Raw genomic sequence first — 13949 nt, 5'->3', positions numbered from 1 at the left:
AAAGGTTTTTAAGTAAGGAGGTAGCTCCATGGATGTTAATGGAGAACTTCTCCTTGTTGTGGGAGAAAAAATAGGAAGATGGTTTGGAAACCTAATGAGCAGGTGTTGGAGGCTGACGTAGGATGGCCAGAGGCAGGAGTCAACCTGTTGGCACTGAATGAGAATCCTTCTGATCCAAACAAGAAAAGACACCAAACTGGAAAACTCTAGCAAATGTAAGCCTGGACCTTGTGCTGGACTTGCAGCACATAAGACACATGGACCTTGTGCTGGACATAAGGACACATGGACCTTGTGCAGCACATAAGACACATGGACCTTGTGCTGGACTTGCAGCACATAAGAAGCATGGGAGCTGTAAGTCACTTCTGTGCTCCCTTTGTCCTAGAGCCAGCTTTCTGCTGCCAGAAGCAAAACCCTGATCCAAAAGCTTCTGCTCCAGAAGGGAGATGGGTGCAATGACTTGGTAGATCTGCTGACTTCCATGCTCCCAGTTCTATAAACTCTTTATACCAGGTGTAGGTGCAGGTCTTAGTCCCCTGAAGAGGTCCCTTACAAAATAGAATTGCTTGCAATAGTAAGCACCTACCCCAAGTAGTCAGCGTGCGAGGCTCAGGCCCCCTGAATCTGTGAAATGTCACTGTCTACTCAAGTAAAATGATATGTAAAATGAGACTAATATAAGTACAGAACTGAGGCTGTGAGCTATGCCATTGGAAAGCACTGGACTCTTGGATGAGATGAATGTATATCACTGTCAGCAATTTGCTAAATGTCAACAACCTTCCCTTGGCTGCCTGTGGTGGGGAAGTTCAGGCTGTGGTCTGCAGTTCAGTTTTGTTATTGAGATCCTCCTTCTTTGTGTGAACTTACTAGAATAGTTCAAATAAGCAATGGAAAAGAGCCATGAGGTCTCCCTTTTGATCCACCTAATAATGTAAAATTGTTCTCTACCAGATGATCTTGCAGCCCCTAACAACTATGAAACGAAGTTTTTTAGAGTTCCCTGCCTCTCAAAACTTGCAAGAAGTTTGACTAGATTTCTTAGGGTGTAGATAGCAGGCTCCTTCATCTTCTAACTGGATTTTTATGTGAAATGAGGCAGAGGTCTTAGCTCTGTCCCCAGGCCATCTATCACTAGAGATAAGATTTCACCTAGATAAGATGGAGAAGATGCTGGTTATGGCTACTGCACACCATGGTGGAGTATTTCTTCCCTTCACCAAACTGGTTTATGGTCTTAGGGCATTTGGGGGTTCCTATAAGCTGTTTGGATTGTGATAATGACACCAACAACTTATTTTCCCTGTGTTGCTACAACAGTGCTGGGACTCTTCCTTGATACTGTGAGCCTCCATCATCACAGTCACCCACCAACTATCACCTTGTGGTTGAATACATGAAAAATGCTGTACTTTGGATAACCAGTAGAGGCTAGTCTGTGAAGAATGCAGTCCAGCCAGCTACAAGAGGGAGTGAAATGGGTACATGACCTCGGTGCTCATTGCATGGTCTTCCTTGGTGTTACCAGCTGTAACTGCAGATGTTAGTTTAACTAGTGACACTGTATGATTCGGGACTGCCTGCCCTAGAGATTGCTTCTTTCCCTATGGGAAATCATAACAATGGAGACCAGCAAAGGTGCTTTTTTGACATTACCTAGGTGTGCATGTCTGAGGAACACCACTCCGGGTGGAGAGTCATTTGAACACACTCCCTTTTGCCACCCCTCAGCATCAAAGTTTGCCAACCAGAAGAGTTGCTGGGCACCAAACGTTTTTGACCATGCCTTGGTGAAATGGGTGTGACCCAAGTCCTCATCTGTGCCTTTCCTGTCTTTCTCATCCCCACCCCACTGAGCTGATGGCTAGTTTGAAGTCAATACAGTTTTCTTCTGTGGGCCATTCAACGTTAATATTTTATTTAATGTGTGAGAGAGCCTGATGCTATAATGATGGGACTAAAATAAATAATGGGCAAATCCCAAGGCTCAGCCTTAGTCCAGATCCCATTTGGTCAAGAAAAATAAGACAGAATTAGCTGAGAGACCAAGAACTGACCAGATATAGAGAACAAAATGCCAACAACCCAACAACTTGCTCCTGTAAAGACATTTTCACCCATAGATGCTACAGGAAGGGACCATTTTGAGAGAGGAAGAAACAAAATTACAGGGAAGCAAAGTAGGTTGCCCAAGGTATCAGAGCAGGTCAATCGTCAGATACCTAAAGGGTGATTGTAGAGAGGATGGAGATGGGGTTTTGTCTGTGGCTGTAGGGGACAGGGCTAGAAGCAATGGCTTCAAGCTGCAGCAGAGGAAATTTTGGTTGGAGATTACAATGAACTTTTCGACTTTGAAGGTGGTCAAACATTAGAACAGGCTGCCCGGAGAAGCTGTGGCATTTCCATCCCTGGAAAGTTTCAGAAGCAGGTGGGGCAGACACTTGACTGGGATGGCTTAGTCCTGCCTTGAGTAGGGGGCTGAACTAGATGACCTGCTCAGGTCCCTTCAAGCCCTGTTTGCCTCTAATTCAAACGGCAAGTTGAAGACTGGAACCCAGGTCTCCAGAGCCCAGCATTGGTACCCTCTCCACTGAACTACACTGTCACTGTGACTACCTACTGGAGAAGCAGTTTCTTCATGTCTGTATGGATGCACGCTGGCAACATAAAAAAGGATGAGGCAGAGGCCTATCTGGTATGGTTTGTACCCTGGACAGCTGCTACAAGGAGAAGTATCTATGTGGCCAGCAGCCAGAGGGTTAACACAGCAGCCACTGGGTGCATAGACCCTCTATGAACCTCCGACTGTAGCCCCCACAGAGGGTCAGCCCTTACACCCCACCGACCAAGGCAGCAGCAACTACTGTCTGTGCCAATCCCTTCTCCCAGGAGCCACAGCATCTCCCAACCAGTGTGAGGTTGACAAGGGACACAAGCCACCAACTGCCCCATTGTCAAGGGCAGGCTTGACCCTAAATGTTACCAATTCTAGTCACCAGTGGCAAGGGACAGCCATGACTTCAGTAGCACAGTAGGTCAGCACCCCCTTTATGTTGACACCTGGCACTTGTGCCCAGTCGCCCACCCCTAGTGATGCTACGAGGCAAGGTACGTTTCTGCTGCACTGTACCTGTCCAGTGGCAAGGCAAGGACCGTCATTCTGGCTCTTTCCTAAAGCATGACATTCAGTTGCTATGCTTGTGAGTGGGAAAGAAAGTCCTTGCAGCACTGAAAGCCTTTTGTCATCCGAAGAAGCCTGAAATAAGGCAATGGCATCCTAACATTTCGCTAATCGCCTTTATGTAACGTGGAAGAAAAGTTCGGTGAGGAAATCGGTGCATTGTTCGTCTCCGAGCACCCCTAGAAGCCCTATGCCAGACAGGTTTTTAAATGACAGTGGGGGTCCGATATAAAAAGCGCATTTTTGAATCCCTCACGCAATGGCACAGTGAAGAAAATACAGGTGACAAAACATGATGTCATGGTGGGGTTTGGAGAGAGCAATTTTGCTCCCAAAAAGCAGTTGCTTCAGGAAAAGGAAAAATCAACCATGACCATAAGATGAGTCATTTCCTACTGTGTAGGGCTCTGTGACTGGCACCTCCAAGGCTCGATGCCACTATTGACGTGCTTAAAGAAGATGCTTTTGGTAACTGTTCTTTCCAAAAGAAGAGCCACTGGAATGAGTAGAGTTAGCAAATCACTGCCGAAACCCAGCCAGGGTCTCAAAAACTAAGCAGCGTCTGAGGGAAACAACATGTTGGATGGAAAACCTTCAAGGGGTGTATCAGTGATTCAGGGGCTGATGCTCTCCTCCGTATGCCAACACCTAATCAATGCCCAAAGCAGGTGTTATGCTCAGTCCGAAGCATGGCCTTTTGCGTGAGATGAGGTTCTGGATGCTTGCGCTTGCTTGAGAGGCACAAAAATTAGTTCATTTGTATGCTACTTCTGAGAACTTAGCTGCCCTGTACTTGACCACCTGACACTCTGCTGCTAACACACCGCCTCCAGCCCCACTGATAAGGTCTACCATGCTGCATACATCGACAATACGAAACACTGGAGCACATTGAAATCTGAGGCAGTATAAAACAAACACCAAGACAGGCAGCAAAGGAGACAGTCCTGACTGCTCTGGACCATAAGGCTTGGGGTGGCCAAGTGAGCTTGATGCAACAGTGCCATGTAATTGAGGCCTAATGCACTGTCCTGGACTCTGTGTTTTGACTCCTGTATGCAGTACTGGAGACTAGGGAAGCCTATAATGGACAACAAGATTGAAAGAAGGATAGAAGAGGTTGGTAATGGACCCAAATGATTGTGGGACCAGACTGAAATCATTCTGGCTTCAGGGTGCGGACAGCCAGGGTCCTGGGTGCATTTATACATGCTGTTAGTGCGATGCAATAAACTCCAGTGCAGTTCTCACAGGAGTTTCTTACTTCTGGGTGCTGTGTTTGCACGTGTGCCCAGGGCCACAGCACATTAAGCCCGGTTAGAACAGCCCCAGCTGGCAGGGGGCCCCGGGCTCAGCCTGCCAGACTGGGAGTGCTCCAACCCTGGGGCTGGCCGGGGCACGAGGGTGCGTCAGCGTGGGGCTAGCTGGCAGGCAGCCCCCGCACTGAAGCACCCTCATGCCCTGGGCCAGCCCCAGCAGCATCTACACATGCATTGTGGTGCACTAAACACCACCACCATAGGGTAGTACTTGTGTTGACATCCCATATGAATAGCCAAAGGAGGTCACAGTGCAGTCATGTTGTATCCGACTTCTGAGTGCACTGATCAGCTCTTTGCTAGCTCTTCTTTCAGCCATCTGCCCCTAACGGGGAGCTGATTGGTGTGCTCCCTGCTCTGCCAAAAGAAATAGGCAGCCAAAGTGCCTCTTCTTATGGTTACATTGGGGAGGGGTCAGCAATGCCTTGGAGTCCCCTCTCTAGCTCGAGAAAAGAGAGGGGAAGCCACACGGGTGGGTAGGTCAGAGCCTATCCCACCATCGCAGATGAAACAAGGTGGGGGAGAATCAGCTGCACATGAGGTCTGTGCACTGATCTGGAGTAGGAGTAAATTGGGACAGGTCTACATCTGCCACTGTATACCCTCACCAGCTGTGCCACTGGGCCCTGTCTACCTCTCCCCACCCAGCTGTGCAGTGCAGGTACATAATGCCTCTGAGGACCCTCCTTTCCTCTGCTCACAGAAAGCCATGGTTCCCCATATTAGCCCAAGAGACCAAGGTATATTTTATGCCCTTTTTGCTCCCCGTTCTGTGCATGGGATGGGGAGCAACCTGGCTGTACAGCTTAGAAAGTGTTTGTAAAAGAATGAGTTGTTGTGGCCTGTGGGTGATGCAGACCGGGGTGCACAACCTCTGGTCCATGAAGCTGTGTCATCTGGCTCGCAGGGCTCTCCAAGAGTCTGGAAATTTGGCTGTGGGGAGCGGTGATTGTGTTAATTGCCGCTTTCTTGCTGCCAAATGTCTGGACCCATGGGGAGTCATGTGTGCTGGATAACATGGCCTTGCACACCAGATCATGTCAGCACACGGCCAGATCCAGGCACACAGGATCAGGCTGGTGTAGGACTGGGCCCCACAGACTGACCTCCTATGGGATCTGGCCCATGGATCCACCCTGCATGACTTACCTGGCCCATGGGGCCAAAAGGTTGGGTACCACAGCTGTGGAAGACTGGTCTTGGACTGGGACTGGGACTGGGATGGCAGAACAGAAAGAAAGCCTAGTTTGTAAGGGCTCAGCCTTCACCCGGAGGGCTGAAATGGGCTGTTTCTGGTAGCCTGAAACAGGAACTGAGCTCCTTTGAAAACGCAACCGCAGTTGTGAGCACCAAGAACTTCTGAAAACCTTGGCCGTAGGCAGAAATGTGGAAGAAGCCCGAGAGGGAAGTGAAATCCCTGGAGGGGCATCTGCAAAGGACAGAGCTTTTGAGCAATTTATCTTTGTCCTTTACGTTGATGACGTAGAGGGAAAAAATAATTGGGCAGGTTCTAATCGCATTATTTTTGGGTAAGTCACAAGTGGCGGCATTACAGTAAGTGGTGCTCGAATGGTATAAATTGAGGGTAAGTGAGATCCAAATCGCAGCCAGCGTTTTCTTGCTTTGCTCCTAGGGGATTTTACATTTCACTCTGTATCCATGGAGATTACAGTCTGTTCTTTATTGCAGATGATGACAATGAAACGGTTCCTTTTCTAATGGCCTATATGTTTACTACAGGTGTAGTGCTCATGGGGTACCCCCTGAAGAAATTGCAGTGTTTAAAAAGAAGGCGGCTGCAAAACTCTTTGGTAACAGGGCATAAACCTGAGGTAGTATCTATGTGCCATTGCTGTATAGTTGTGCTCCTTAGTGTCTGCTTCTGCGTTATACTCGTTAGCTTTGGTCCTACAGTTTTTTGTTGTTGAAATGTGTCTAGTTCTGTTAGAATGCCCTGAAATTTGATCAAATGTAGCTGAGAAAAGCAACCCCGTTTGTACAGAAACAGATGGGGTTGGTGAGCAACTCCCATAGCTAGAGAGAGGGTAAAGAGCACTGGACAAGTTTACAAACAGTGGAAATAATACTATATCTGTCTTTGATATGTTATCCAGCCACCAACCTCTATGTGCTGTGACTGGAAGGGGCCCTGGTAAATACTGAGACAAAGCTGGGGCTCAAGCTGTGTGGGAATCTGTTTTCCTGTAGCTGTTATTTTATTTAATAGCTGTCTCCTCTCAAGAACCATGCAACTACACACATTTCGATTGACTAGAAACTATTTTAGAAAATCACTGAAATAAACTGATTGAGATTCGTCTTGCAACCAATTCAGCTTCTGTTCCCATGCGAAGCAGCTTCAGAGCCTCATTGCTCTGCTGGCTACAAACCATCATCTACTTTCCAGCCTGAAGTTACTCATAGCTGGTGTGTACCCATTTGTGCAAGTGCCAATATTATTCTTTACCTTAAACAACTTTTCCTCCTCTCTGGCATTTACCTCCCTAACACCTAAAGATAGCAGTCAGATCATCTTTCTGTTTTCTCTTTGAAAGCACTTTGTATGTTTAGTTGAACTGTGTCCTCTTACAAGACTGGCTCTCCATTTTACAGAGCCTCCTAATCACCCCAGTCCATTTTGAGTTCATTCCTCTTGAACAGGAGTGATGAGACACATGCACAATACACCGGATGAGGCCCTATCTACCCCTTGTCCAATGGCATTAACACTTTCTTGTCTCTGTGGAAATATCTTGACTGATACATTCTGGGATTGCATTTGCCTTTCTCCCAGCTGCATCACTTCGGTGGCTTGTAGCCATCCTGCAATCATCTAGTACATGCAGGTCTTGCTCCTCCTCAGTCATTTCCGACACTGCCTGTCCCCCCGCAGAAAGTTTATATTCTGGTGAAAGAACATGTAGGTGGTACAAATAACTATGTGGGAGGACATGGCAAGAGGAATATGAATGAGCTATATGGAAGGATGGTCCAATGGGTATGGGTAGAGAAATAGCCCAGAGCACAGTCCCAACTCCAGACTCACTTAGGCTCTTTGTGCCTCTTTACTCAGTTTTTAAATGGGGAAACGGCACTTCTCCATCTGACAGGGCACCATGAAGATCAACCAGAGGTATTCAGATACTGTGGTAATAGAGGGATCAGGTCAGGATGTACGGTAGATAGCACACATAGCAGGGGCGCAGTGCGACTCAGTGTGCTGTAGGCATGATGACGAGGGATGGATTTTTTTGGTCAGGGAATTTGTTCCTGAGGAAGAGGTGGAGCAACAGTGAAGGCCAGTGCTGGTGGCAAGGAGAGATGACAACATTGTCAGGGCTGGTTGGCAGCTGCCTCTTGCATTGCTTTGTCCCCACACTTTTCAGACATGCAAGCCTACCATTGTGGCTTCTATCCAGCCTGTTCACTGAGGTACCTTCCACCTCACTACCCAATGCCCACCAAACTCTTCCCTGTGAGCCTTCCCCTCAGCCATCTCTACCCTCACCTCCTCACAATCTCCCATGCACCCTCGGTGACTTTGGCTTCCCCTGCGGTGTCTATCCAATGCTTGGACTATATGTTCATCACTTCATTTGTTCACTCCACCTAGTATCCTGGTTTAACTCTTCTACTCACTAAAAGTGAGCCCCCCACTTTTTTTTCTCCAGATTTGATCGATCTAATCTTGTCCAAATCGTCAGGTGAATATCATTCGTAGCTCTCCCCTTGACTATCTGACCTCTTTCTATGAATCTTTGCACTTGTTGAGTTGCATCAAACATAAGCTGCTTGTGTTGTGCTTGCAAGATCCCTCCTGGCCCAGCCTCACTCATTTTCTCCAGCTCAGTACCAAAGATTTCCCAATGAGTCATTTTATATGTGGTGCCTCCATGGGACCCTCTCCATATCTGCCTGTAGCTGCTTGGGGTGGACAACCATGGCCTCAGGAATTGGGGTTTACCAAGGGCTACAACTGAGATTGCTTTTCAGACGTGCTGGGTAGATGTAGGGGTGCCACACAAGTCTGGAGACATCAACAAAGGATGCTCTTGGCCTCAAAGAGCTAGACTTTATGTGTCTAGATCTGTCTTCCCACTTACCCTGATGAGAAGGAGGTGGGGGTGAGTTGATTTTTTGGCAACAGGAATTCCCCAGGCCCACTCAGGAGCTAGTGCCACCTCCCCTGGAGAACACGGATGTTATAACTGAGTGGTCCTGTCCCATCAGGGAACAGCAGAGGGAGAATGAAACACTAGAGCAGGCATGAGACCAACTGGATGTGATGAATGCCAACACAGTTGGCCATGGCAGGCCAATGAATTTCCTTGATGTGAATGACTGTATTGTCAGGGAAAAGAGCACACAGAAGTAGCCTGGAGAAAATTTCTTGTTGCACAGCCTTGCCAGAAATGGCTTGTGCAGTCAAAACTCTGGGTCACCTCAGCCATGAGAAGCCCCTGCCCAACTTTCCAGCTGACTCTACTGGCTCACAGTCCACCAAGAAGTCGTGGTTTTCTCTACAGAAAGTCCCATCTTCTCTGCCTTAATGCCTGAATTGCCACCTCCTTGAGTCAAAAAGGATGGATTTGTCCCCTCAACCTGGGTGGGAAGCTCTTGTGAAAGAACAGAAAAAGATACAGCTGCACCTTTAGAAGAGAGGGTAGGAGAGTACCAGTGCATATTTGTATTACTTGATCATGTTGTCAGAGACCTGGAGATGAACCTTTGTGCTTCGATGCAAAGATCATCATTAAGGAATTGCCAAAACTCTTTGCCAGGGAACAATATCCTGGGAGATACTGGTCTACCAAGGGAGTAACCTGATGCTCTGATTAAGGTGGGTGAAAAGAGACTTTCTCAAAAGATTCATGGATTTAGACATCAGTGTCTCATCCTCAGATGGACAGGTTTGTTAAGCCATTCACTCAGACTCTGTAAACAAAATATTAAAGTTCACTGGACCAAGGCGGTACCATGTGAGTCCTTTTACAGGCTTTAGAAAGGCAAATGCTTTTTCTAAATTCAAGGGAAGCCCTATGACCTAGGCCAATGAGCTGCTGGCCCATCTAGATGAAGCTCAGTATATTGCCACACTGTCTTTTTGCCTGCTGGACAACCTACAACCTTCCAGTGGCTCTTGGACCCCACCACACACAAACCACTGTTCATCTAGATGTGGTCACATCTAGAGCAGGTTGAGGCCATCCTCCAATCTCTGCAGGAATTTGGACTAACCACAAAGCCAACTAAGTGCAAAAATCAGAAAGTTGAGAAATAGATGACAGAAAGACATGCCAGACTGGATCAAGGATGGCAGCCCTTCCTAAAAGCCTTAGAGGCATGTGAGAAGGTCTTGCAGATGCTAAAGGACCACCTGTGCAACAAGTGTTTTCCTATATGGCCTAGCCTTTTCTAAGGAATTGGTTCTACAGACTGACACTCTGCAAGCAGATGGGAACAGTATTTTTACAGAAAGAAATGGACTGAAGCCCGTTCAAAGTGGTCATGGATTGTGCTCCTTCAAGATGGCTTGAATGAAATGGAAAACCCACAGATCCATAGCACATCTGGTGACATTTGTCCTGTCAACCCAACCCCCCTGCAGTACAGCAAAGGACTGTGAAAAGAAACTAGAAGGCTGATCTCTTTTCCTGGGTTGAGGGAAGCTGGCTGTTGACTCTGGTTCCCCAGGCTCAATCTTAAAGGGACTGGCATGTGATGGGGCGCACACGCCGATCCACACAGAGATTAGCAAGTTGCTGTAAACCCAATCAGACCTGGCCTACTGCATTGGTGAAAGTTTTCAGGCAATGGAGGAAGGATTAAAGAGGGGAAACAACTCCTTGATTGCACAGCAGGCAATGGCAAAGGCTTCTGTCCCAAGCTCGGGTGAAGCAGTGAATCAACTTTCTGATTCCTCGTGCCTGATGGCATCTCCCTGAAGGAAGGCTCTTGAGGAGATTTTGTTTCCTGCACAATCATGGCCATCATCTACTAGGGACTGTTCTGTGAGCCCAATTCCTCTGCCATCCATAACCCAGAGGGGTGGATGCACTTGGATCCAGCCACAGAGCTAAGTCATAAACCCCTAGTCCTTGCAGGCCTGAGTCTAGGCCAAGGGTCAGCAACCTTTGATGACTGGTGAGTTGCTGCTTGCAATTCAGCCACTGTCGCAGGCCACTGATCCCCTCCAAAGTGCCCCAGCCCTCCCTGCTCTTTGCTGAGGCTTGTTCTTTTGCTCGCATGCCCCCCATTCACTGCCCACTCCCTGATCACTGAGTGCTACCAACTCCAGTGGTCAACAGCGATGGGGACTGGCAAATTTTGTGGTGAAGGTAAGTAGAGGCTGATGTAGCATGGCAAGAAAGCAGTCCTTGGCACACAGCAAGGAGGGCTGGAGTGGCAGCAGGCAGCTTCTGGGCTGCAGAAGGGGATCAGCAGGAATGCACAGCGCAGAGTAGAGAAGATGCCCCCGCCTCCATGTGCCACATCAAACCTACGTGGGCTCTATATAACCTCTTCTGCAAGCTGTAGGTTGCTGACCCCTGAACTGGGCCATTACACTTCAGGCACAAAATCCAGACCCCATTTGGGTCAATGGGAGCATGCTGCTGGCTTCACTGCGGCTGGGATTTCCTCCGAAATAAAGTTTGAGAAATCAAAGGTGTGTATGACTCAAAGATGCTGTGTCTGTACTACAGCCTCCTCCTGAGGGACCTAGGAGAAACCAGAACATCAATCTTAGCATTGTGCATACCATCCTCCTGCTTTTGCTGTTCTAAAAACCTCTGGATGTAAATGTGCTTTACACAGTGCAGATCAACTGGCTTCTTTGCATGTATAAACGGTCAGGCTAGGACTCATCCTAGAGTTCTGAGAAAGGAGGGCTTTGTCGTATGTTAGGTTTTCATTGAGGGGCTAAGGATAGGAGCCCCTAATTCTAGAGCAGTTCCTCCTAAATGTTACCCCACTGGTCTGTATATAGTGGTCCACTCTGATTAATTTAATCTTCTGAGTTAAGGGTAATGTGCTCTATGAGCTCTTGATACAGCCACCTGGTTGTCTTCCGAGAGTGAAATGCAGCTGTGCCTGCTCTGCAACAGTGCTGTGCAATGCTGCAACATTGCAGTGCAAGACACGGCATAATGCAGCCAGACAGAGAATGAGGATTTTCTAGCGCCACTGATTGCAGTGCAATTTCAGGCGGGTGACTGGGGATTACGAAGTCTCCCTTTTGCCCAGAATACCCCAGATCTGAGCAGAGGTGGCTTCATGTCAGGATGAACTGAAGCTAGAAAAGCAAGGGTGTCAGTCCAAATGCTGCCAGTGTTCAGCTCTGGGATTCTGGTCCAGTCTATTATCAGGGCTCACTTTAGTGTTTGGAGGCAAATTCAATTGAGGGTTTTCTCTCCATTTCCAGAGGTGAAAGTCACCCATGGGTAGAAGGCCAGTACAGGGACTGGGCACTGCATAGGGGGGAATATCACCCCTTTGGAATTGGTGGGGAGACAATCAAAAGATTCTGGCTGTGGGAATTAATCCAGAAACTTCAGAACCCAAATACTTATATTCACTTTCCCTTTCATCACCATCTTTTCCCTCTCCCTCCCCATTTGCCTTTCTCCTCTCTTATCCTACTGTATTTTCTTACCCTCTAAGTATGCCACTTCTCCCAGCCACACATCAAGAAGGGGATGCTATCTTTTTATACCTTTTTTTTTTTAAATCCACCACCCAGCCACACTCATCACACCACCAAAAAACCCCAGAAATCATAATTCCCTTTGGCCTAGTTTCTGTTGCGGTCGCTGAGGTTTGTAAGTCAGTCAGCAGCTGATTTGCGAGTGCCGGCGACGAGTGGCTTTAGCTGCCTGTTACGACGCTCGGTGAATGAGTTTTCAGAGAAATCCCCACGCTGGCTCCTAAATCTTAAATTATGGGGGTTTATGCATTTGGAATTGCTCTGGCTTCAGTAAGCTGCTCCCTGGGGATTTGCCTTCAGCCCCTGTTCAGTCACTTGTCCTGGGCTGACACGGTGCTCCCACCTCTCCCCCTTTTCAGAGAGAGAAGGGACCCTGCGGATGTGCTGGGCTGCGTGTTATTGCAAAGCACTTAGCAGCCTTCTCTAAGTGTGCCATGCTCAGTCTGCTTGAACCACCGTTTCCTGTGCTATGCAATTGTGCCTCACGCCAGACAGCACATGCAGTGGTTCGAGTATAAGACAGGAAGTCTAAAATTCCCCATTCTCTTCCAAGCTCGCACCCTGGCCCTCAACCAGTCACTTATTTTTTATCCTCAACCCCCCACTATTGTTATAGTGTTATTATGGAAATAACACTATAATAATATTATGGCATTATTATTTCCACTATTATGGAAATAACACTATCATAATAAATCTGTGACTACCCATTGACAACGAGGCTGGCACCAGGCTCGGCTCTGTGGCCCCTTACTGGTGGTAGGCATATATGAAATTGGATCCTCCTGCCCCAAAAGGATGGGCCTCTAGTAGCTAAGCAAAGGGAGAATCTCAGCTAGCTGGTAGCAGTATTGGCCTAGTGACACATTTAGCTAGTAGCAGTAATGGGCTTAGGACACACGAGGGAATTGTTTCAACGTGAGCAATAGGAGCCCACTGTGACAACATCTGGGTTACAAAAACTAATTCACGTCTGTGAAGTTCAGTGAATCCTTGGGTATCGAACGCTCTGTGCGATGCTGTTCAGTACAATAGTTCCTGTGAATGATGTACCAGCCTCCCCGCTTTTCTGGTGTTTGCTCATGGCTTTGTTTCTGACGGCTCCCGTTGCTGCTGAAGTTGGTTAGATCAACTGTCACGAACCAGGGCACCATTTCCTGATGAGGACCGCTCGGATTCACCCCGCTTTCTCTATTTTACAGGCAAAACTGGCAAGAGACCCTGACCAAAGAAATCAAGATGGCAGTGAGGGACGCAAAGAAAAACACCATCAAACGCAAACTTTAACGAGAATGGAAGCAAAACAAAAAGGAAAAGAAAGTGAGGGCTATGGAGGAGGAAACTGAACTTGGATGCAGAAAAGAACTAGCCAGGCATGGGTCACGGCACTGCAGTCAGCTGTGCCAGAGGACGGTGCTTCCCTCCACTTGCCACTTTTTTCCAGCGTACAGCAGTCTAGTGGAAGTAGCCCATGAAATAACACAAGGAAATGAAACCGAGGAGGTAGGCAAACCTTGCCAGTCATTTCCAGTTGAATATCAGGCTATATTTATATGGGTCCAACTCTGCCTTTCAGAAACAGTCCATATAATACATTCTATATATATCTTGTTACAACTGGCCTTTCTCCTTATAACTTTACCAAGTCCTAGTGCCAGTAGGAAGTTTTCCAATAAACAGAGGCTTTTTTTTTTTTTTTGGTGTTGGAAAATGTGGGTTTGATCAAAATCAGCACTTCCAG

At 47.6% G+C, this 13949-nt stretch overlaps 1 protein-coding gene across 1 annotated transcript in view; it reads left to right on the top strand.

Moving 5' to 3' along the window:
• GUCY2F (guanylate cyclase 2F, retinal) overlaps positions 1–13512 on the top strand; it is a 78359-nt gene extending 64847 nt beyond the window's left edge. The window contains exon 18 of the mRNA XM_019525671.1: positions 13411–13512. Coding sequence (XP_019381216.1) covers positions 13411–13495 — 85 coding nt within the window. The 3' untranslated portion in view covers positions 13496–13512. The remainder of the gene's footprint in view (positions 1–13410) is intronic.
• Positions 13513–13949: the final 437 nt, after the last annotated feature.

This window comes from Gavialis gangeticus, unplaced genomic scaffold, assembly GCF_001723915.1.
Source record: "Gavialis gangeticus isolate Ggan-Ray unplaced genomic scaffold, GavGan_comp1, whole genome shotgun sequence".
Taxonomy (NCBI): Eukaryota; Metazoa; Chordata; order Crocodylia; family Gavialidae; genus Gavialis; species Gavialis gangeticus.
This window is presented reverse-complemented; position numbering and strand designations above follow the sequence as displayed.